The 25,095-nt window shown below is 38.3% G+C and overlaps 1 protein-coding gene across 1 annotated transcript in view; it reads right to left on the bottom strand.

Moving 5' to 3' along the window:
* Window positions 1-9,087: 9,087 nt before the first annotated feature.
* The window catches only part of LOC128692835 (disintegrin and metalloproteinase domain-containing protein unc-71), a 740,447-nt gene continuing 724,439 nt past the window's right edge, over window positions 9,088-25,095 (bottom strand). The window contains exon 26 of the mRNA XM_070093277.1: window positions 9,088-20,843. Coding sequence (XP_069949378.1) covers window positions 20,579-20,843 — 265 coding nt within the window. The 3' untranslated portion in view covers window positions 9,088-20,578. The remainder of the gene's footprint in view (window positions 20,844-25,095) is intronic.

The raw sequence follows: 25,095 nt of genomic DNA, 5'->3' as shown, positions 1-25,095 counted from the left end.
GAAAGTTCATCATTATGAGTATTAACCCAGCAGAGAATGGAAACAGAGTTACATATAATGTATGTAATTTAGCAGGTGTGGAGGCCAAAATGTTGATATTTTATTATTTCCATGAAGTGAATGTTAAGTAAAAATTTCACACCAGTTCTTTAATAAAACAAGTGCTTGATAACATTGCTATAGCACATCATCATAATATTAAGTAGGAAGATATAGCAGTAATAAGAGTACAGTATATTACAATGCTAATTTGTTGTTTAATTTTTTTATGCAGGGCAGGCATATGTATTTTGTTGACAAAATAATAATAAACTTGAACATGATTAGTGTAACAATAAATGAATGTACAAGGCTTGTACAAGCTTGATTCATTCTTAATTGAGGCCATCATATATATTTTTAAACCTGGTAATTTCACAAATACTCTTGACTGGGATTCAAGCCAGTAAAGGATTGCTTCAACTTGTTACTTTGCAATAATGCAACAAGCAGTTTTAAATGTAAGCCCATGGTTATTTACTGCTCCAACACTCCCCATGCTTTGAAAGGTACAAATAAAACCACTTTACCAGTTATTTGGAGGTCAGACCATCAGCATGGATGACAGAGGAATTATTTATTGACTGGTTTAAGTATCTCTTATCGTCAAAGTCAAGTTTACTGCCTGCATTGCAAGAACCGTACATTCGTGTTCTCTTCACTCGTCATATTTCCCGTACTCATTCATAAGTTTTGGATGTGCATCACATGTAAAAATTGTGTTTTTTACCACCAAATACATCTTTAATACAACTCATGAAGTGTGGAGTTATTAGAACACTTAACCCTTAAAGTGCCAGCTACACTAATCCTTGTCATAGCACAAAGTGAAAGTGACACAGAAATTGTGTTATATGCCTACTATCTTCAAATCTGGCATGAAAAGTACAAGCGGCCTACACAGTAGGTGTGTGCTACCAAGAAAATATTCCAATCTGCCAAGAGCATTACAGATAATAAATATAAATGAAATAATATATATTTTAAGTGAGGGAATACGATGTGAATAATAAATATAAATTCTGAAGCACCGTTTTTGTACGTAAATAATTGAAAGTGTCTGCCAGTGTCCATAATGATTATAGCTCTGCTCAATATTAATGAAAACAAACCAAAAATATTACATATATTGAAGAAAAAGTTAATTAATAAATCACTTCATTATTAAACATTGAGGGCAGCACTTGATGCTGCTATCCTGAGTGCCAAAAACACCAACTTTGTAGCTGTATAAATATAAAATATTGCCTGTATTTCATTACTGTTCGTTTTATTACCAACAAAAAATAATCTCTTCATTTTCAGAAGAAATTTTTTTTTTTTCAAAATTTAGTGGATCATATGGTTAATTTTTGTTTTTAGCCCTGTGGCTCTCTAGGGTTAAGTGTAACTACACATGAAGAATGATATGGAAACTTGTTGCAGCAATGAATGCTGATTCCAAGCCTAGAGTGCCAGACGTTTGGCATTAATTTAACATTGCAAATGCCATCAGCTACATCAAAAGTGCATGGAACAAAGTGCCCCAATGAATATTAAATGCAAGCTGAGTAAAGTTATAGCCTTATGTGGTGAATACTTGCACAGATTTTTCCCCAATTGAGAGCCAGGTGCAGGGAATTGTTCAGCTGGCAAGGAGACTGCCAGGTAAGGGCTTTCAAGATACACCTGGAGGGAGTTCCATGGGTCAGTGCCTCTGTGGCTCTGTTCATGACCAGGACTCGTATGCAGGAAGTGAATGAACTGTTAAATGAAGAAAGAAGTCCAGAAAAAATATTGGCAGAGCTCAGTGCTAGATACAAGGGAGGCAGATAACAGTTGAAGAAGAGGAAGATGACCCTGAAGAAAAACAGTTAACATTGCAACAGCAATGTAAGCAGTTCCATATTATTAATAAAGTTAGACTTTTTCACTGAAGGGGACCATGACAAATCTAGAAGCACTGCTCTTAAATGGGGTCAAGAGCAGCTGGTGATGCCTTACTGCCAGCTGTGTAAAGTACTGCAGATAAAACACACCAGAGATACATTAGAGAATTCCTCAGTCCCCCAGTACAATGATCAACTTATTCACTGCAAGAACCTCAGCCAATGATCCATAACCTTCCACATCAGCCCAGTAGGGCTACACCTTACCTCTCTATTCCTTTTTTAATCAACAACATATATCAGCAGCCAGAATTTAAGGAAAGACATTATTCATGTATGCCTTGTAGCTATAAGTGTTAACTATAAACACCTCACTACATTGATCTATAATTACATTATAATCTTTTTTTTTACAGTTTTGAGACCATTGTTTTTTGAGAGGTTTAAGAAATGTAGCCCTATTTTTCCCATGTGTTCTTCAAGTCAATTTACATGATTTTTTGATTACACTCTGTTATTGAGGAATGTAACTCCTGTTTTAACTGATGATTGTATGTGTGTGATATTTATAATGTGTGTGTTATACACATGTATACATATTAAAAATTAAGTAGTTAATACATTTTCTCTTCCACTGAGGGTTTTTCCGATGTTCCTAGTCTTTATATATATAACTTGTATTAATTCTTGAATCCATTTTGTCACGTATCTTTGAATAATATGCTTTACCATGGCCAAGAAAATTTTTTCAGCAGTGTGCCATTTTGTTTAATGCCTGCCCATTCCACCTAATTACCTATTGGATTACCTGCCATTGCCCAGACACTGTATGACCTCTACAAATTTAGTGCTTCCCCAGGAATGTAATGTAATATTACTGATGATTCAACCAAAAGACAAGCAGTGACCATGAATGAATGTAAGGTATGGATACTACAGTATAATAAATAATTGAGTAATGAATGTTGAATATAGAATATTTATATAAAATATGAATAGTACAGTATAAACAGTTAATAATAAGGTCTTGAATGGGAAGACTTGAGATGCCTTATTTGTTGCTCCAAGAATACCCTTTTCTAATTCATATTTGTGCATTATACCATAAATAATGCCAGGTGTAGAAGATCAGATATTTAATTGATATGTCTTTTTGCATATAGACTATACAGTATATAAATATTAATATAAAGAGTTAATAATATCTGTAGAAGGAAGACTTGCAGTGCCAAATTTGTCACTTAGTTCCCATTTCTAGTTCATATAATATAAATAACTAATATAATTTTGTTGTGCAGTGTAGATTATGTATGTAATATACTACAATAACCATCTGTGCTCTTTGGATGGAAAAATATCAACCATGATTTTTTTCATTTTTATGTATATTTGCCTTTCAGGGTGAGGATGGGGGGATAGGATGGTGCCTTGATGCTGGTGAGAGCTCTTGTTTTAAAGAATTAAAATCTATCTTCCCATTCCTCAGATCCAACTTGATTAACTCCCATTCACCAATTGTATGACCTTTACAGGTGCAGTGCCTCCCTGTGAATACAGTACAGTATAACAATAAAAACTCCAGTCTCCTTATGTGCTGAGCCCACAGTGTATTGGTTTTCCCTGATCACAACATTTACAGTCAGCTTACACCCTTAAGTGTCATTATATCTATTCCCATATGCATTTTTCTGGATTATGGTAGTGTTATAGCATTCACCATAGCTCCTAAGCATAGCAAGATGAGTCTGCTTTTAAGATCAAGAAGGTAGTGATCAAATAAATAAAGTGGTTATTATTCATGATGGCGAATGGTAAATTCAGTGTGATATGTAAACAAAAATGATGATAATGATTTGGAAAAGTGAGGCAACCAGTATAGCAGATGCTACTAGTGTAATTTTTTGTATGTGATCCTTGCATTGCTCATGATGGAGAAAAGAATAATTTGCGATGATTTGGTAAAGTGCATGATGAAGCAGTACTGCTAGTAAGAGTTGGTGGTAATTTGGCTTCTGCAAATCACCAGGTAGGCAAAGATTACCCTGATATATTTAATGCTGCTGTCAAAAGATACTTAACAGCACACAATATGCTACACATTGTGAGCATGCTTGATACTTAAGAAACATCTGAAGTGAAAGTGTTGGAAGTACAATAATGCATACCACATCATCAATATCAATGAGGCTCTGGACAAGGTGAAGGACTCTACACTGATTGCTTATTGGAAGAAGTAGCCATTGGGTGTGAATGAGTTCAACAGTTTTCCCAGCATGTTTGTGTAGGCTAAGAGGATTGTGAGGATGGCACATCAAACTGAAAGGAAATGTTTTGGATATATGAGTGAGGCCGATGTAAAGGAAGTGCCCAAATCAGACACTGGATAGTGCTAAAAGCTTGATAGAGGTTAGTGGGGTAAAAGACAGTAGTGAAGATGAAGTAACAGTAAGACCCCATGGAATTGCTGTGAAAGCTATTTCAGAGTGTAAGGCACACACAACAGCTGCTGTAGGTATATTTGTTAAAATAGATTAACTGGTGGAAAAGATCAATGGAAAAATGTTGAGCATTGGAAGATACCTTTCTACCCTAAACTTCAGACACAAATTATTCACAGAGTAATCATCCAGCTAGCTTTATGGAGGATCACTAGCATAATTTTCATCAGTAAATGCAGTCATTGTCATTAGCCTTATTTTTATCTATATTATTATTATTATAACTATTATTATCATTAACCCTTAAACTGTCCAAACATAGATCTACGTTTTTTCAACATTTGAAAGTATGTAAAAAACGTAGATCTTCTTTTTGTTTTTTTTTACATTTGAAAACGTGTAAAAAAACTTTGATCTACGTTTTTTTGTTATATTTGAAAATATGTAAAATAACATAGATCTACTTTTGGAGCACTACGCATGTGAACATGGATCTGTTTGGACAGTTTAAGGGTTAATATACCTACCTATAAAAATCTGGGAAAAATTCAGCTATACAGACAGACTTGAGTTGTACAGTGGACCCTCGCCTTACAAACACATCGCTTTACGTTAAATCCACCATATGAAGCATTTGAATGCAAAAATTTTGCCTCGCCTCACGATAAAAAACTCGCCTTACATGATTCGTCCGGGACGCGTCTCACATGTGGCCTCAGCTGCCCTGTGGGTGCCAGTGTTTACAAGACAGCCAGTGCGGTCGCATCTAAGCATACATTCGGTACATTTCATATCACAATGTTTTTAGTGCTTGTAACTGCAAAATAAGTCACCAAGGGCCCCAAGAAAGCTTTTAGTGCCAACCCTGTGGTAAAAAGGGTGAAAATTACTATGGAAATGAAGAAAGAGATAATTGCTAAGTACGAAAGTGGAGTGCGTGTCTCGGAGCTGGCCAGGTTGTATACCAAACCCCAATCAACCATTGCTACTATCTTGGCCAACAAAACAGCAATCAAGGAAGTTGTTCTTGCAAAAGGTGCAAGTTTGTTTTCGAAACAGATCGCAAGTGATAGATGTTGAGAGACTGTTATTGGTGCAGATAAACGAAAAACAGATAGCAGGAGATAGCATCTCTCAAGTGATCATATGTGAAAAGGCTAGGAAGTTGCATGACGATTTAATTAGAAAAATGCCTGCAACTAGTGGTGATGTGAGTGAATTTAAGGCCAGCAGAGGTTGCTTTGAGAGATTTAAGAATCGTAGTGGCATACATAGTGTGATAAGGCATGGTGAGGCTGCCAGTTCAGACCAAAAAGTGGCTGAAAAATATGTGAAGGAATTCAAGGAGTACATAGACAGTGAAGAATTGAAACCTGAACAAGTGTTTAATTGTGACGAAACAGGGCTGTTATGGAAGAAAATGCCAAGCAGGACCTACATTACTCAGGAGGAAAAGGCACTCCCAGGACATAAGCCTATGAAAGACAGGCTTACTCTTTTGATGTGTGGTGATTGCAAAGTGAAGCCTTTATTGGTGTATCACTCTGAAACTCCCAGAGCATTCAGGCAAAACAATGTCCTCAAGGCTAATTTGTGTGTGCTGTGGAGGGCAAACACTAAGGCATGGGTCACTAGGGACTTTTTCTATGACTGGTTACACGATGCATTTGCCCCAATGTGAAAAATTACCTAATGGAAAAGAAATTGGACCTTAAGTGCCTCCTGGTATTAGACAATGCTCCTGGTCATCCTTCAGACTTCGCAGAGCAACTTTCTGGGGACATGAGCTTCATTAAGGTAAAGTTTTTGTCTCCTAATACCACTCCTCTCCTGCAGCCCATGGACCAGCAGGTCATTTCTAACTTCAAAAAACTCTACACAAAAGCTATGTTTCAAAAGTGCTTTGAAGTGACCTCAGACACTTGATTGACTCTAAGAGAGTTTTGGAAAGATCACTTTAGTATCCTCAGTTGTGTAAACCTTATAGGTAAGGCTTGGGAGGGAGTGACTTAGAGGACCTTGAACTCTGCTTGGAAGAAACTGTGGCCACAATGTGTAGAAAGGGATTTTGAAGGGTTTGGGGATAACCTTGAGAAGTGTATGCCAGTTGTGGAATCCATTGTGGCATTGGGGAAGTCCTTGGGGTTGGAGGTTAGTGAGGAGGATGTGGAAGAGTTGGTGGAGGAGGACAATGAAGAACTAACCACTGATGAGCTGCAAGATCATCTTCAATAGCAAGAGGCCAGACCTGAGGAAACTGCTTCAGAGGAGGGGAGAGAGAAATTGAGGAAGTTGCCTGCTTCAAAGATTAAAGAAATGTGTGCAAAGTGGGTTGAACTGCAAACCTTTATGGATGAAAATCACCCTGACACAGCTACTGCAAGCCGTGTTGGCAACCTGTACAATGATAATGTTATGGCCCATTTTAGGAAGTCTTAAAGGAACGGGAGGTACATAGGTCTATGGATAGATTTGTTGTGCGACAGAGGTTCAGTGACTCTCAAGCTGGTCCTAGTGGCATTAAAAGAAGAAGGGAAGTAACCCTGGAAAAGGACTTGTTACCTCAAGTCTTAATGGAAGGGGATTCCCCTTCTAAACAACTTCCACACACTCCCCTCCTTGCATCCCATCAATCATCACCAGATCTTCAATAAAGGTAAGTGTCATGTATTCTATTCTTAGTAGAATAGTAATTGTTTATGTCTTATTCAGTTTGTGTGTATTAAAATTAATATTTCATGTGGTAAATTTTTTTTTTTTTTCATACTTTGGGGTGTCAGGAACGGATTAATTTGATTTCCATTATTTCTTATGGGGAAAATTAATTCGGCTAACGATAATTTCGGCTTACGATGAGCTTTCAGGAATGGATTAATATCGCAATGCGGGGGTTCACTGTATTTGTGGTTCATAGTTATGCTATGAACTCTAGGATTGTAATCCTCTCACATCTTTAGGGCAATTGTACAGATAATTATTATTATCTCATTCATAGGAGAGTGCTTAACCCAAAGAGGGTTATACAGCACTGGGGAGTGGGAGGCAATCAGATTTGACTCAAGGAAAGGGAGGGTAGCTCCAATTCTTTGGATCAAGAGCTCTTCACCTTTCTTGAAGGGAACTGTACATATAAAACTGTTGTCAACCTAACACAAAAAAAATCACTCGTGTCAGGCCTGGACTGGCTCAGCTGAAATTTACTGTATGTTATTCATTATGACCCCTCTCTTACCTCCAGTTGCCAGGTGTTGCTCATTTATTAGCATTAATGTAACCTGAGGCTCCTAGAGTGCACCAGGATCCAGTTGTCAGCCAAGACTCAACTGCTGGGGAAAGCAACAGAAATTGTGGGCCCCCAGTTACCATAATGCAGGTATGCATGTTCTGTTAGGGTCAAAATGCAATTTTCTACTGTATGAGCCTTGTGAGGGGTTCATCTAGAATTATACATACACTCATACCCAAGACAGAGGAAGCAGCTGTTAACTGGAGGTTAATACGTATATGTATGTATGTATGTACATGTGTATATACATATATATGTATAATATATATCTTCTTTCTTTCTTTCAACACACCGGCTGTATCCCACCAAGGCGGGGTGGCCCAAAAGGAAAAACGAAAGTTTCTCCTTTTACATTTAGTAATATATACAGGAGAAGAGGTTACTAGCCCCTTGCTCCCGGCATTTTAGTCGCCTCTTACAACACGCATGGCTTACGGAGGAAGAATTCTGTTCCACTTCCCCATGGAGATAAGAGGAAATAAACAAGAATAAGAACTAGAAAGAAAATAGAAGAAAACCCAGAGGGGTGTGTATATATGTGCTTGTACATGTATGTGTAGTGTGACCTAAGTGTAAGTAGAAGTAGCAAGACGTACCTGAAATCTTGCATGTTCATGAGACAGAAAAAAGGACACCAGCAATCCTACCATCATGTAAAACAATTACAGGCTTTCGTTTTACACTCACTTGGCAGGACGGTAGTACCTCCCTGGGCGGTTGCTGTCTACCAACCTACTACCTATATAATATATATATATATATATATATATATATATATATATATATATATATATATATATACAGTGGACCCCCGCATAACGAGTATCTCCGAATGCGACCAATTATGTAAGTGTATTTAAGTAAGTGCGTTTGTACGTGTATGTTTGGGGGGTCTGAAATGGACTAATCTACTTCACAATATTTCTTATGGGAACAAATTCGGTCAGTACTGGCACCTAAACATACTTCTGGAGTGAAAAAATATCGTTAACCGGGGGTCCACTGTATATATATATATATATATATATATATATATATATATATATATATATATATATATATATATATATATATATATATATATACACACACACACACACACGTGACGAGGTGTCAAAGTGGGCGCCTGTGACAAGTGGGGTTCCACAGGGGTCAGTCCTAGGACCTGTGCTGTTCTTGGTATATGTGAATGACATAACGGAAGGGATAGACTCAGAAGTGTCCTTGTTTGCGGACGATGTGAAGTTAATGAGAAGAATCAAATCGGATGAGGATCAGGGAAGGACTACAAAGAGACCTGGACAGGCTACAAGCCTGGTCCAGCAACTGGCTCCTTGAGTTTAACCCCGCCAAATGCAAAGTCATGAAGATTGGGGAAGGGCAAAGAAGACCGCAGACACAATATAGTTTAGATGGCCAAAGTCTGCAAACCTCACTCAAGGAAAAAGATCTGGGGGTGAGTATAACACCGAGCATATCTCCTGAGGCACACATCAATCAGATAACTGCTGCAGCATACGGGCGCCTGGCAAACCTACGGATAGCGTTCCGATACCTCAGTAAGGAGTCGTTCAAGACTCTGTATACCATTTACGTCAGGCCCATACTGGAGTATGCAGCACCAGTTTGGAATCCACACCTAGTCAAGCACGTCAAGAAATTAGAAAAAGTGCAAAGGTTTGCAACAAGACTAGTCCCAGAGCTACGGGGATTGTCCTACGAAGAAAGGTTGAGGGAAATCGGCCTGACGACACTGGAGGCCAGGAGGGTCAGGGGAGACATGATAACGACATATAAAATACTGCACGGAATAGACGAGGTGGACAAAGACGGGATGTTCCAGAGATGGGACACAGACACGAGAGGTCACAATTGGAAGTTGAAGACTCAGATGAATCAAAGGGAGGTTAGGAAGTATTTCTTTAGTCATAGAGTAGTCAAGCCGTGGAATAGCCTAGAAAGTGAAGTAGTGGAGGAGGGAACCATACATAGTTTTAAGGCGAGGTATGATAAAGCTCATGGGGCAGGGAGAGAGAGGACCTAGTAGCAATCAGTGAAGAGGCGGGGCCAGGAGCTATGAATCGACCCCTGCAACCACAAATAGGTGAGTACACACACACACACACACACACACACACACACACACACACACACACACACATGCACGCACGCACGCACGCACGCACGCACGCATGCATGAGGTAAGCCTACACCAAGACAGACACTGTAAGCTACAGAAATGGCATTCTGCAAGGCCAGAAGATTCTACCAATGCACTCAAACTCAAGTGTCAATATATGCAGCAGCTTGCCTTACTTACAAGTGTTGTTAAATTACTGGAAAAATTCAGTAGCAAAAAGTACTGTAGACAAAACACCTGGAGAGCAACAAGGTACTAACTAGCCAACAGTTAAGTTTTTTGATCAATATATTTCCTTATATTAATTAAGTTACTAAGACAGTCACAGAAATTATTCAAGAACAAATGGGCAGATTGCATTTAGTTTGATTTCAAGAAAATTTTGGATAAAGTTCTTCAAGAGAGACTAATATGGAAAATACACAGCAGAGGAATAAAAGGCAAAGTATTACAGAGCATGAAAAGAAAATACAAACAGTGCAAGTACGTAAAAATGTTATCATGGGGTAATGTCATTAGTAGGGTGCTACAGGAATCAGTACATGTATATACATAATACAAAGATCCTATGCAAGATCCGAAATAAAAAATTACCCTACTGTTAGGGAAAAGACCTCAAGAGGATCTTGGAAAAGAAATGTCCTCTCATTTTGAGGAATGTAGAACAAAAATGTTGACCAGGGACACACCATGTCAGTTCTTAAAAAGCAAGCTGATTTCATCGAAGGTGGTAAAAACCCATAAATCAGAGTAATGAGGGGCTGTCAAATGGAAAGTCACAGCTGTCTTGACAAGCACCATCAAAAACCATTGTGAACAAGCTAAAAATGTAGAAAACCAAAGAAAGTTCCTCACTGAAAAAATTGATAAAAATCCCACAGACTGCAAAAGTCAGTCATTCAGCTATCTGATCTACTTAATAAACAAGCAGATGAAATCAAATAGCAGCAAACTGTTGCTATATACAGCCCGGTATTCCCACTAAGTATTGCACAAGACTCTTGCAATTTGACTGAAGTTGAGCTGAATTTCACCAGGCAAACCAGGAGTTAGATTTAGTCTTGAATAGATTTCATAGCTTTTCGACAAGAAAAGACATCATTCAGTCTTCCATGAGTCAGAAGAAATATATTTTTGTAAACAAGTTGCTGTATGATCCTTGTGGGTTTAGCATTTGGTTTTGATTTTAATAATAATAATCGTAAATGAGTGCCTCCAAGAATAGCATGTCTGAACAACAGGGATAAAATCCACCAGTGTTTTGCACCAGATGGACAAACTATGGCTAGAAAAACAACCACTGGATAAAATATCTAGTTAACAGGACCTGCACAAGTTCCTCAAAGATTCTGTCCTAACCAAGAACAAATGGTTTTTCAGTAGAAACCTCAAAGCTCCACATGCAGTGATATGTACCCCTGCTTGCAATTAACTAGCCAAATGATATTCTTTCCCCTGTTACTGGTTTAATATCAAACTCAATGCTATTTCAAATATATTTTTGTTTATTGTTATTACTGTAAAATTTTAGTGTCTTTTAACAGCATTACAAGATACCATTTAAATTTCTTGCACTTAATTTTGTTTTGCATTCCTTTATTAAGAACCTGTCAGTGTTTCTTTCAGCATTACTAATTAAAATGACCACTTACCACTAATTTCTTTTGTTGTATATAATAAGATGAGTGTTTTATGATTACAAGTGTTATTTTACTACTTTTTATGTACATTATTATATTCTTATATCTCCCTATTGTTACATTTAAATTTGTACAGTATTAGACTTATTTGACCAAGAAACCTTCATTTCTTCTCATCTTCTATTGAGATCCTTTAATCCTCTCCCATAGGATGCAACCCATACTGGTCCCCTAACACCCAGGTACTGACTTACTGCTAGGTGAACGGGGGCAGCAGGTGTAAGGAAACATACCCAATATTTCCTTTCTTCCAAGGCTTGAATCCCAGTCCCTCCATGTGTGAGCTGTGGTCACTAACAAGTAATAGTAATTGTGTGAGTGAGTGTATGTGTGTGTGTTTTCACGTATTTGTTGTTGCAGGGGTTGAGTCATAGCTCCTAGCTCTGCTAGTGTGAGTGTATGTGTGTACTCACCTATTTGTGGTTGCAGGGGTCAAGTCATAGCTCCTGGCCCTGTCTCTTCACTGATAGCTACTAGGTCCTCTCTCTCTCCCTGCTCCATGAGTTTTATCAAACCTCGTCTCAAAACTATGTATGGTCCCTGCCTCCACTACTTCACTTTCCAGACTTTTCCACTTCCTGACAACTCTGTGACTGAAGAAATACTTCCTAACATCTCTCTGACTCGTCTGAGTCTTCAACTTCCAATTGTAGCCCCTTGTTTCTGTGTCCCATCTCTGGAACATCCTATCTCTGTCCACCTTGTCAATTCCTCACAGTATTTTATATGTCATTATCATATCTCCCCTAACCCTCCTGTCCTCCAGTATCGTCAGGCAGATTTCCCTTAACCTTTTTTTGTAGGACATTACCCTTAGCTCTGAGACTAGTCTTGCTGCAAAACTTTGCACTTTCTCTAATTTCTTGACATGCTTAACCAGGTGTGGGTTCCAAACTGGTGTACAGTCTTGAACGATTCCTTACTGAGGTATAGGAACGCTATTCTTAGGTTTGCCAGGCGCCCATATGCTGCAGCAGTTATCTGGATGATGTGTGCCTCAGGAGATGTGCTCGGTATTATACTCACCACAAGATCCTTTTCCTTGAGTGAGGTTTGCAGTCTTTGTCCACCTAGCCTATACTCTGTCTGTGATCTTCTTTGCCCTTCCCCAATCTTCATGACTTTGCATTTGGCGGGGTTAAATTTGAGGAGCCAGTTGCTGTACCAGGCTTGCAGCCTGTCCAGATCCCTTTGTAGTCCTGCCTGAGTGTGTGTGTGTGTGTGTGTTTACTTACCTATTTGTGGTTGCAGGGGTCGATTCATAGCTCCTGGCTCCACCTCTTCACTGATCACTACTAGGTCACTCTCTCCCTGCTCCAGGAGCTTTATCATACCTCTTCTTAAAGCTACATATGGTTCCTGCCTCCACTACATCACTTTCCAGACTATTCCACTTTCATCAGTCTTTAAAAGAATACAGCATATGCACGAAGAAGTGGCTTATATACTGTTGACAGGTGAGGTGAAGCAGTGGACAAATCCACATACAGAGGTAGGTCATGCCTATTTGGTTAGGCAAGTGAAGAATTCCCTCACTTGTCTATAGTATATAAACCACTTCTTCATGCATATGTTGTATTTTTTTTCAAGATTGATGGACTGATTACATCGACTTCAGGCTGAGGGACTGATTATCTCAAACTACTTCTAATCTTCACCATTCTTCTTTGTGTAAGACTGATGAAGCCACTGTGTGGTGAAACATTTCTTCATTAGATACCCAAGTGCTGTACATGTCTAATTTATCAACTTGTCAGTTCTCTGAATCATTTATCTACATACTACTTCTTAAAGCTATATAGTGGTATCTTGGGATACGAACTTATTTCATTCCAGAAGGCTGTTCGAGTGCTGATATCGAACGAATTTGTTCCCATAAGGAATAATGTAAATTAGATTAATCCATTTCAGACCCCCAAAAATATACTTACAAAAGCACTTACATAAATACACTTACATAATTGTTTGCATTTTGAGCTGTTCATATCCTGACGTACCACTGTATATAGATCCTGCCTCTACCACTTCAATATCCAGATTGTTTTACTTCCTGACAACTCTAAGGCTGAAGACATACTTCCTAACATCCCTATGAATCATCTGAGTTTTCAACTTCCAGTTGTGCCCTCTTGTTCCTATTTCCCATTTCTAAAACATTTTGTCCTACTCACCTTGACAATTCCTCTCAGTATTTTATATGTCATTATCATATACCCCCTAGTCCTCCTGTCCTCCAGTGTCATCAGGTTGAGTTCACTTAACCTCTCCTCATAGGACATATCCCTTAGTTCTGGGACTAATCTTGTTGCAAACCTTTGCACTTTCTCCAGTTTCTCGATGTGCTTGACCAGGTGTGGGTTTCATATTGGTGCTGTGTAGTCCAATATGAGCTTGGCATACGTGGTGTACAGTGTCATGAATAATTCTTTACTTACATGTCGAAATGCTATTCCTAGATTTGCCAGACGTGTATTTGCTGTTGCATTTCTTTGGTTGATGTGCTTTTCAGGGGATATGCTTGGTATGATACTCACCCGAGTGAGATCTGCAGTATTTGACCCCAGAGCCTGTACTCCATCTGCAGTCTTCATGGTCTTTCTCCAAGATTCATAGCTTTGCACTTGGTGGGGATAAACTCCAGGAGCCATTTGTCAGACCAGGCATGTAGCCTGTCCAGATCCATTTGTAGCCTTTCCTGGTCCTCATCTGTTTGTATTCTCTTCACTAGTTTCATGTTGTTTGCAAACAGGGATACCTCTAACCCTGTCCCTTCTGTCATGTCACTCACATAATATAAGGAACAGCACCAGCCCTAGAAGTGATCCTTGTGGAACTCCACTCGTCATATGCACCCATTCAACACCTCGCCATGGTCCATCACCCCTTTATTTCCTTTCTGTCAGGTATTCTTGATCCATTGCTGTCTCTTTTATGTTAATCCTGCCTTCTCCTCTAACTTTTGTACCAATCTCTCGTGTGGTACTGTGTTAAAAGCCTTCTTACAATCCATAAAAATGCAATTTGCTGATTCCTCTCTCCCCCGTCTTACTTCTATTACCTTGTTGTAGAATTCCAGTAGGTTTGACACAGGATTTCCCATCCCTGAAGCTCTGATGGTTGTCATGTATGAACCCATTCCTTTCTAGGTGCTCCACCACTCCTCTGATAATTTTCTCTATAACATTACATACTGTACATGTCAGTGACACTGGTCTGTAGCTTAATGCTTCCTCTTTGTCTCCTTTCTTAAAAATTGGGACTACATTTTCTGTCTTCCACACCTCTGGCAGTTGCCCTGTTTTGATAGACTTGAGTCTCAGGACCCACAGAGAGAGATCATCTGGTTCTACCTCCCTGGTTGTGTGTAATGCGTCCAGCATTTGCTGGTGCACTCTCCCACCTCAGACTGCTGGAAGCCTTTCTATTTCTGAAAATACCTCCCTAAATCTCGTGCTGAACTCTTCACAGACTTCCTTGTCATTCCTTGTGAGCTCTACACCTTTCTTTTTTAGCCTGTTTACCTGGTCCCTGATTGTTGTTTTCCTCCTGATGCGGCTATATAACAACTATGGGTCAGATTTGGCTTTCAGTGTTATGTTATTCTCAAATTACTACTGGGCCTCCCTCATGTATGCATGCTTGTTTCTGGCCCTAGGGCTAAACTCTTCGTTTTCTGGATTCCTTGACTGATACACTTTTTCCATGTTCTAGTGCACATTTAGCTTTGGCCTCTACACCTCTGGGTAAACCATGGATTCACTCTGGTTTTCCTATTGTTTCTATTGTCCCTGGGTACAAATTTTCCCCTCTGCCTCCCTGCACTCTGGCCACATATTGCATCATCTCATTCACTGTCTTTCCCTCGTGAGTGTGTGTGTGTGTGTGTGTGTGTGTGTGTGTGTGTGTGTGTGTGTGTGTGTGTGTGTGTGCATTGTGTGTGTGTGTTTGTGAGTACATGTGCATATACATGTGTATGTGTATGTGTGTACTCACCTAATTGTGGTTGCAGGGGTTGAGACTCAGCTCCTGGCCCTATGTGTGTGCGTGTGTGTGTGTGTGTGTGTGTGTGTGTGTGTGTGTGTGTTTGTGTGTGTGTGTGTGTATGTGTGTATGTATGTATGTGTGTGTGTGTGTGTGTGTGTGTGTGTGTGTGTGTGTGTGTGTGTGTGTGTGTGTGTGTGTGTGTATGTGTATGTATGTATGTATGTATGTATGTATGTATGTATGTATGTGTATGTATGTATGTATGTATATGTATGTATGTATGCATGCATGCATGTATATACATATGTATGTACATACTTGGGAAAATGAGCTTAGTAGTCAGTTATGAAAGGCATGAGAAGTTAGGTACAGAGTTGAAGGTAATGGAAAGATGAAGAGGATATTCAGAGTTGTTAAATGTTATTGATGAAAATGAGGCAGTGATTTCATGAATGGGATATGAAGCAATAGGCTCTATTTGAAGAAGGGAAGATCCAAAATTGAGTTTTGAGAAAGTGGATGAGACAGTGAGTAATCAAAAAGGGTAAACCAGCAAGAATAGACAGAATTAAGACAAATGATGAAAGCATCTGCAAATATACTATTTTGTAATTATTTTATAATATATGTATTGAGGAAGAGGAGGTTATTAAGTATTGGCAGAAAGCAACTATGGTTCCTTTGCTGGTGGCAGTGAGACAAGAGAATGTGTAAGAATTATAGTGGAAGATGCCTGTTGACTATTGTAGGTCAAGTGAACACTAGAATTATTATTGAAAGAATTATTGGGAAAAGACAAGTAGGATTACTGAGGAACAAGGATGATTTAGGATTGGAAGGAATAAGTGAATCAAGAATTTGCATTATGTACATGAGTAAAATTTAGATAAAGAGTGAAGATCTATTTGTTGCAGTTGTGGATTTGGAAAAAAAAAAAAAACATGTATGTTGGATAGGGGATGGGCAATATAGCAGGTGTTGAAAATTTATGGAATAGGTGGCAGGTTATTAAAAGTTGTCAAATTTTTAGAAGGAAAGTGAAGCTCAGGTTAAGATACATAAGAAAGAAGGGAAATATTTTTCCAGTAAGAGTAGGCCTTAGACATGATTTTGTGATGAGTAGTGTATTTAATATATTTATAGTGTGCAAAAGAAGTGAATGCTAAGGGTTGGGGAGAAGTATAGGATTAAAAGATAACGAATATTACATAAACTGGGGACTGTCACATTTATTTACTGATGACACAGTACTTTTCGAGATTCAGAAGAGAAGTTGTAAAGTGTGGTGGAAGAATATGGAAGGATGTAAAAAAGAATAAGATCAAGGTGTTGAGGCAGAAGAGCCTATGCAATTAAAGATTGAATATTTGACTGGAAGAAGGTGGTAGTATGGAGAAAACAAATTTATTTATATATTTGGGAATGGATGTGCCAGCAGACAAGTATATGAAAGATGAGGTAAATCACAGAATGACAAAAAAAAGGTAGGTGAAGTGTTGAGGTGTCTAACAGAAAATTTATTAATGGAGGCGGAAAAGGGAATGTACCAGAGTACATTCCCTTTTGTAAGATTTTTAGTACTGAAATGAGGAGGCTGGATGCAGTTGAGATGTGATTACATAATATTTACACCTTTCACTGATCTGAAAGAATATAAAGTGAAAAAATTAGTAGACAGTATGAAACGTATAATTCAGAGGAGGGAAGAGGTCACTAAGATAATGTAGTCATTTAGAGAGAGTGGAGGTTAGCGCTTCTTTTTGATTATAATAATAATATAATAATAATAGAAAGGGCGGAGCAAGAGAGACTGATTAAAATGATGTATAAATCCTGAGTGGATGGAAGTTAGTGTGCAGAATATCTACAGAAGGGTTAGAGAGGGTATGAAGGAGGTATTGAGGGATAGTCTTTTGAGCATACAGCAAGCATGTATTAGCGTGTTAGATCAGAGTGGAGACAGGTGATCTTTGGGATTTGACATGCTGTTGGAGTCTTAGCCAGATTAGAGTTTTGAAGTTGGGAAATGTAATGCCTATACTTTGAGAGTCAGCTAGAGATGTTTTGGTTCAGTGGGTCACCATCTAACAATGATGTTTATTCCCTTTGGGAAAGGCACAGCTAGGGAGAAAGTGATGGTGAAAGTGTTTTCTTCTTTGAGTCATCCTGCTTTGGTGAAAAATTTGTTTTAATGCCATGGCACTCATACAAATCATCTAACAGGTTTTGGAAATTCTGGAGCACATGTGACTTTTTAGTTAATTTTTACTTTTAAAAATATAATACACATACAGTATAAGAATTATGATTCTTTGAGTAAGTTTTTCATTATATTTCTGTGACTGCATTTGTCATTCTAGCCTACCTTTAAGTTACACACTAGAATAAATAGCAAAATATTCAAATATAAATTAAATTATTGTCTGTATATCTGTCCTTCTGCTGTCCCTCCTTCAGTGTCATATGAGAGAGGTCATGACTATTCATGGAGTCAAGCCTCATTAATTCAGTTTGAAGGACAAATATTTTGCACTTTCTTTAAGCATTTTCGATTTAGACTTAGTATACAGTGTATATGTAATCTTTTATTTATTTCTGTGTGTTTCTTCTTATTTTGTTTTCACAGAAGCTTCTGCTAACAATTACCACCAGTGTTATTAGCAATATGAATTAATGAGGCTTGACAGTTATGATTACAAAATAAAACAAGCTCTTTTTTTGTATGACAAGGATGCAACATGATTTAAAATTGTGTGGTTATTTGATATTATGAGTCCATAACTCTTACTGCACCTCATTAATTCTGTGAAGGAATTTCACTATAACATATAATCTTGTGGCAGCACTCTTCCATTATCATTGCCCCATACTGAGCAATAAAAGCTTACAGCCAACACCTTCTACCTTTGATGATACTAATCACATGACTAATGAGGGTGAATGATTGGCAGTAGGACAGAAGGTCTTTGATTCAGACTAGATAATATGCCATTTCAAGTACTGATCCCCAATGGGCATTACTGTTCAAGCACAGACACAGAAGTCATTGTAAAGACATGAGTAGGGGTCCTTTACATTTCCCTTTTTATAAGGTGTAATCTTCACTCCCTTACCTTCTTAGAAGGCAATTCTTCAAGAAAGTTAAGTTCTTTCACTTTGTTCATTTCAGTCTGCACTTTACCTTCCCAGAAGGCAATGACTGATATTACATGACTTTTCACTTCATGAATAATATATGTTACATACTTGAGCATCATTTGAAGTATCAGCTGCTGGAAACTTGTTCCTGACTCAAAGATAAACAAGATTTTAATGCAATCTGTAGTGCTTGTTTTGATTATAATCAGGACAGAGGGCTGGCATAACAGAGATCCTCAGTAGCTGAACCAATCTCATTGGGCTACATTTTGACTAAATATTAATATACAGTATGTAAACCTTTTGTCTGTCATAGCAACTTCTGTCCTTGCTCTATAACTTTTTGGTTTATGGTAAATTATATAGTTAGAAAATCTGATTAGTTGATATAGTGTTTTGTAGGTACTGAGACGTTAAAATTCCTGAAAATGTGTAATGTTCAAAAGCACTGTTTCAAGTATCAAGAGCAAGAATTTTAAAATAAGGTGATCATGCTTTCACAGTCCTGCAACATTTAGAGCAATGAGACTCAAAATGTTGAAAGTTATGATTTTGCCCTTCAAAGTAGCTGAAGGTAAATAAGAATATGCGAGTAGTGTCAATCTTCTATCTCTGAAAATATGCCTGCTTTATGCACAAGTTTTTCAGGATGATAGAAGTCTTATACTGAGTGAAAAGTTTAAGATCATAAAGATCCTGCTCTGAAGAATCATTGAGAGCCAACCAGCCACTACAGCTGATGGGTCATTTACCAGCTGCTAGTTTAATCAAAGTAGCTGGCAGATAAGCCTCAACCCTCATGCTTGCATTGAACTTTTGCACTGCAGCAAAGGGTAAGTACTGACACCCTGTCTAGAAAATTATTTACAAGGTACTGGGTGAGCATCATTGGCCACCTACATTGTGAAAAAGATTTAAATGGGCAGTGTGTGAGATACACAACTGTACGTATAAACATCTAATTCCAGTGATGATTCTGGGAGAGAATGTTGACAAGGTACTGACAGTCAAGGAACTGGTTAACCTCTCAGTCTTCATAAGCAGAGATTTTCTTATACAAGAAATGCAAAATTCTAAGCTTAAGAGACTGACAGATTAAGTTATGTCACTGGCTTGTCAACTACATTTACATTACACACATAAACAGAAATATTGGGGTCATATCCGAACTGACATCTCAAGGTACTGTATTACAGGGTTGAGATTCTTCGATCGGTTTGAGCAACAGAACTGACATCTTGATGGTGAAGAAGTGGAGTATCACTCGTGCGCTGGACGGCTAAGTTTGCATTAGCAAACTAAAATCCTATATTTTCAATCTCACCAGAAGCATATTTGAGACACACAGTGAGTGAGAACATTCGTATCCTGGGCCCTATTAAACCTTTTCCGTAGATGACTTTTACTCTAAAAATTAATACTGTACACTGTAAAAATTATATGATTGTTGACAGTGGCATATCCCTTGTGAGACGAGTCAGGGCACTGAGACTTGATAAGAACTGGTTGATGAACACTTCTCGGGGTAGAGAGCAAAGTCTGGGCCTAGGGTGCCACTCCCCATGAGGCCTTATTTCACTAGCATAGCTGTCTACAATTCACTAGAATGGCAGTCCATTTCTCACTAACACAAGAGGAGTGGCTTTCACTATCATTGCAACCCATCTGTCACTACTATTGCAGCATGTAACATGTTCCACAAAGGATCTAAAATTGATGAACTTGTGGCAAAAGCTGGTTGACATACCAGTAATGAAAATACCCAGCCTGTACTTAGCTGCCTAAAGTATAAGTGTCTGCAGCCACAAGTTGACTCTGCAAAGATAACTGTAGCAATTATAGAGTCCTATGTCTACCATAAATTGCTACTTTTACTTGGAGGAAGATGCACTGGCTGTCAAGAACAATTAGTTCTGCATCAACAACTAATGATGGCGTTTGTTCTAAAGAAACCTGGCCCTCCCAGTTTCCTAGTGGGGCCAGTGTCAGTGCTTGTACTCAGGATACCTCCTCTGGGGCAGGAGGGCATGGTCTGGATCAGCAGCCTCTAGTGGTTCTTCGATCTGTTGCTCTGTGGGCGGGAAGTCCTGGTCATCATGGTAGGAAGCAGCATCAGATGGCGGTGAATAGAGGCGTGGATCCTGGGGTGAAGCTGCCTCAAACCTCGCTGCCTCGTACCGTGTGACAGGCAGTGCTTCTTCACTGGCAGAGCGCAGGAGGGCACTAGATGGTCTCGCCGAGTACTCATCACTGCAAGAGACACGCACACGTCACCTCAGGCCGCAGGCAGGTAGGAGGGTCACAGGCAAGCCCGTGTTGAAGGGCAACAGTGATAGGGATGGTAGTGGTAGCTGTGGTAGTGGTGATGGTAGTAGTGGTGGTGGTGGTAGTGGTGGTGGTGGTAGTTGTGGTGATGGTGGTGGTAGCGGGAGAAAGGACAGGGGTCGGCCCCAGGTGTCATGTGTGTGTCCAGCACAGGGCGAGGTGCCCTCCTGAAAGGCTCTCATTGGCACTGTTTAAGACTGCTTACAGCCACTCTACCACTGACACTGGCTGCCCTCCCGCCTTAGTTCATTTGCTCATGGGCCAAAAGTATTGCCCAGCATGCGTGCGGACGCCTTTGGGGAGGACCACAAATTCATCACTGCAAACGACAGAACAAGGACAAAACAGTTAAGAGAACTAGCAGACAGAGTAACACAAGTCAGCTTTTGACTTGATCCCCATTCTTGGTGCATAACTGAGTATAGTATTTGTAACACAGACAAGTACGTTAGGCAACAGAGTGACCTGTGGCTTAAAAATCTGGTAGATAAATTCTTATTTAGTTGTCCAAAATTGTTAATCTCTTTCTGATTTGTCATCAGATTTTTATATGTAAAAACATGTATTTTTATATAGCCTTATCTTTGCTAATTACTGTAAATGTCATAATTTTAAGCCAAGAAATACATATATATTTGTATCATAACTAATGTAGTGGCAAAACTACATCTGGACACTTCGGTTCTGATGTAAGTGTAATCTCAGTGCACTAAGAACAAAGATAAAACATTGCTATTTTTACTAAAATAGCATAAGCATTGCTTATGTGCAAAAATAAGAAAAAGCAGAGCTTGTATAAATGAAGAGGGGTGGCATGCAAATAAGCTGAACATAAGCATAAGCAGGGACATGTGCATGTGTTTGTGTGTGTGTGTGTGGCGGGGAAGACAAGGGGAGGTAAATGTGTTTAAGTAGCATTGAAAGAAATAAAAATGCCAAGTTTGATGGTGATGGCCATCTCATGCTTTCTCAAGAGATTTTTCAGAGTGCTAGACTGTATGTGTGTGTACAGCACAACTTTAACATATAACTCATATACAGTAAAATTCTAAAATTGTTACTAGAAAGCTAAAGCTCTATAATAAATAAAAAAAAAAGATAACATTACTCCAATTCATAACATGAATATATTAGCCCAAAATACATTGAGGCATGGATGTCAAACAGAAATATTCCATATATATGTCATGAAGACAGGAAAGGAGTGGAGCAGGATGGGCTGGCTAGAAAGATTATCTTTAGTTTACAAGCAAGTATTTAGAGGATATAGGATGATCTAATTTGTACACAGTTTATGAATATAGTGAATGTATAATATATATGAGTGTGTTCTGTGTAGCCTACTAAAGATATAGTGAACCAAGTTTCGAAAATAAAAAGTATAAGCAGCATTCTGAAATGTAAAATCAGATCAAATTGTAACTTATAAAATAAAATATTGTATTTCATATCATTATATATACACACACACACACACACACACACACACACACACATACATACATACATACATACATACATACATACATACATGCATACATACAGTAGTCCCCCTAAATTCGCAGGGGTTACATTCCAAGACCACCTGTGAATTTGGAAAAACCATTTCCCCCCCACAGGTGCTGTATAATCCTATGGGTTTAGCACTTCTTCCTGGATGCAGTTAACAAAATGCTTATTTTTATAGTTTAAACCCTAAATATGCCCCCAAAACACTTTAATTTAATTTCAAACTCAGCTTCATACATCACCCTTAAAAAAAAATAAAATGTAAAGATAAACCTGTATACAGTACTGTACTGCTGTCTCCGAAAGTGCTAGAATGTAAATTACCGATGTTACCCCCATTGTACTGTAATTCATGCAAGCCTGTTTTCTTTGGTATACTGTAAGTCATGCAACCATGTTTTCTTTGGTATACGTACAGTAAAAAATTTATACAGTATTATATTTTATATGGAAATTTTGCTGAATTTACATTAATATTTATGCTACAAAATTCTTAAATTATATTTTTCTTAATCCTTAAACTGTCCAAACGTATATATACGTTTACCTACGCAGCGCCCCGAATATTTTGAGAAAAAAACTTTTTTTTTTTATAGGAAAAAAGAGCATGTGGTACCCAGGCGTCCCCAATTTTTTTCATATGGTGCACACTTGAGTGCGCACATCCATTCTCTCATGTCTAGGCGACTCAGGCCTTTCATGCTAATGTTGAATGAATGACAAATGAAACGTATATATACATTTGGGGCGTTACGCGAGAGAACGTATATATACGTTTGGACCATTTAAGGGTTAATATTTAGCGTTAAAATGCATAAAAAATTATATGTTGCCACGAAAAAAAAAAAAATACAGTATATGTGCAAGACAAGCCACATGGGGTGGAAATCTGTAGTTCAAGTACTTTCACACTTCTCAGTGCATCATCAGGAGCTGTGCAATGTTGCAAAGGTAGCAACAGGAGAAATGAGGGGAAGTTTTCTCAGAGGATAGTAGCATGAGTGACTCCCACTACTGTCTCTCATTTTCTCAGAGAAGTGTGAAAGCACTTGAGTTAAAGATTTCCACCCCTCGTGGCTTGTCTTGCATTGTTAAGATCACTTGTCTGTGATTGTTTGCATATATATATATATATATATATATATATATATATATATATATATATATATATATATCTATATATATATATATATATATATATATATACAGTGGACCCCCGGTTAACGATATTTTTTAACTCCATAAGTATGTTCAGGTGCCAGTACTGACCGAATTTATTCCCATAAGGAATATTGTGAAGTAGATTAGTCCATTTCAGACCCCCAAACATACACGTACAAACGCACTTACATAAATACACTTACATAATTGGTCGCATTCGGAGGTAATCGTTATGCGGGGGTCCACTGTATATATACAGTGGACCCCCGCATAACGATCACCTCCGAATGCGACCAATTATGTAAGCGTATTTATGTAAGCGCGTTTGTAAGTGTATGTTTGGGGGTCTGAAATGGACTAATCTACTTCACAATATTCCTTATGGGAACAAATTCGGTCAGTACTGGCACCTGAACATACTTCTGGAGTGAAAAAATATCGTTAACCGGGGGTCCATTGTATATATATATTTATATATATATATTTATATATATATATTTATATATATATATATATATATATATATATACATATATATATATATATATATATGTTGTGTATCTTTATACGTATATGCTTCTAACCTGTTGTATTCTGAGCACCTCTGCAAAAACAGTGATAATGTGTGAGTGTGGTGAAAGTGTTGAATGATGATGAAAGCATTTTCTTTTTTGGGGATTTTCTTTCTTTTTTGGGTCACCCTGCCTTGGTGGGAGATGGCCAACTTGTTAAAAAAAATATATATATATATATATATATATATATTATAGGAGGGTGGGGGCAGGAGGAAAGAGGAGTGATTGGTGGAATGATGAAGTAAAGGGTGTGATAAAAGAGAAAAAGGTAGCTTACGAGAGGTTTTTACAAAGCAGAAGTGTTATAAGAAGAGCAGAGTATATGGAGAGTAAAAGAAAGGTGAAGAGAGTGGTGAGAGAGTGCAAAAGGAGAGCAGATGAAAGAGTGGGAGAGGCACTGTCAAGAAATTTTAATGAAAATAAGAAAAAATTTTGGAGTGCGTTAAACAAGTTAAGAAAGCCTAGGGAAAGTATGGATTTGTCAGTTAAAAACAGAGTAGGGGAGTTAGTAGATGGGGAGAGGGAGGTATTAGGTAGATGGCGAGAATATTTTGAGGAACTTTTAAATGTTGAGGAAGAAAGGGAGGCGGTAATTTCATGCACTGGTCAGGGAGGTATACCATCTTTTAGGAGTGAAGAAGAGCAGAATGTAAGTGTGGTGGAGGTACGTGAGGCATTACGTAGAATGAAAGGGGGTAAAGCAGCTGGAACTGATGGGATCAAGACAGAAATGTTAAAAGCAGGGGGGGATATAGTGTTGGAGTGGTTGGTACTTTTGTTTAATAAATGTATGAAAGAGGGGAAGGTACCTAGGGATTGGCGGAGAGCATGTATAGTCCCTTTATATAAAGGGAAAGGGGACAAAAGAGATTGTAAAAATTATAGAGGAATAAGTTTACTGAGTATACCAGGAAAAGTATACGGTAGAGTTA

This window comes from Cherax quadricarinatus, chromosome 3 (genome assembly GCF_038502225.1).
Source record: "Cherax quadricarinatus isolate ZL_2023a chromosome 3, ASM3850222v1, whole genome shotgun sequence".
NCBI classification, from domain to species: Eukaryota; Metazoa; Arthropoda; class Malacostraca; order Decapoda; family Parastacidae; genus Cherax; species Cherax quadricarinatus.
Note: the sequence above shows the minus strand (reverse complement) of the source record. Positions and strands in the feature narration are given on the sequence as shown.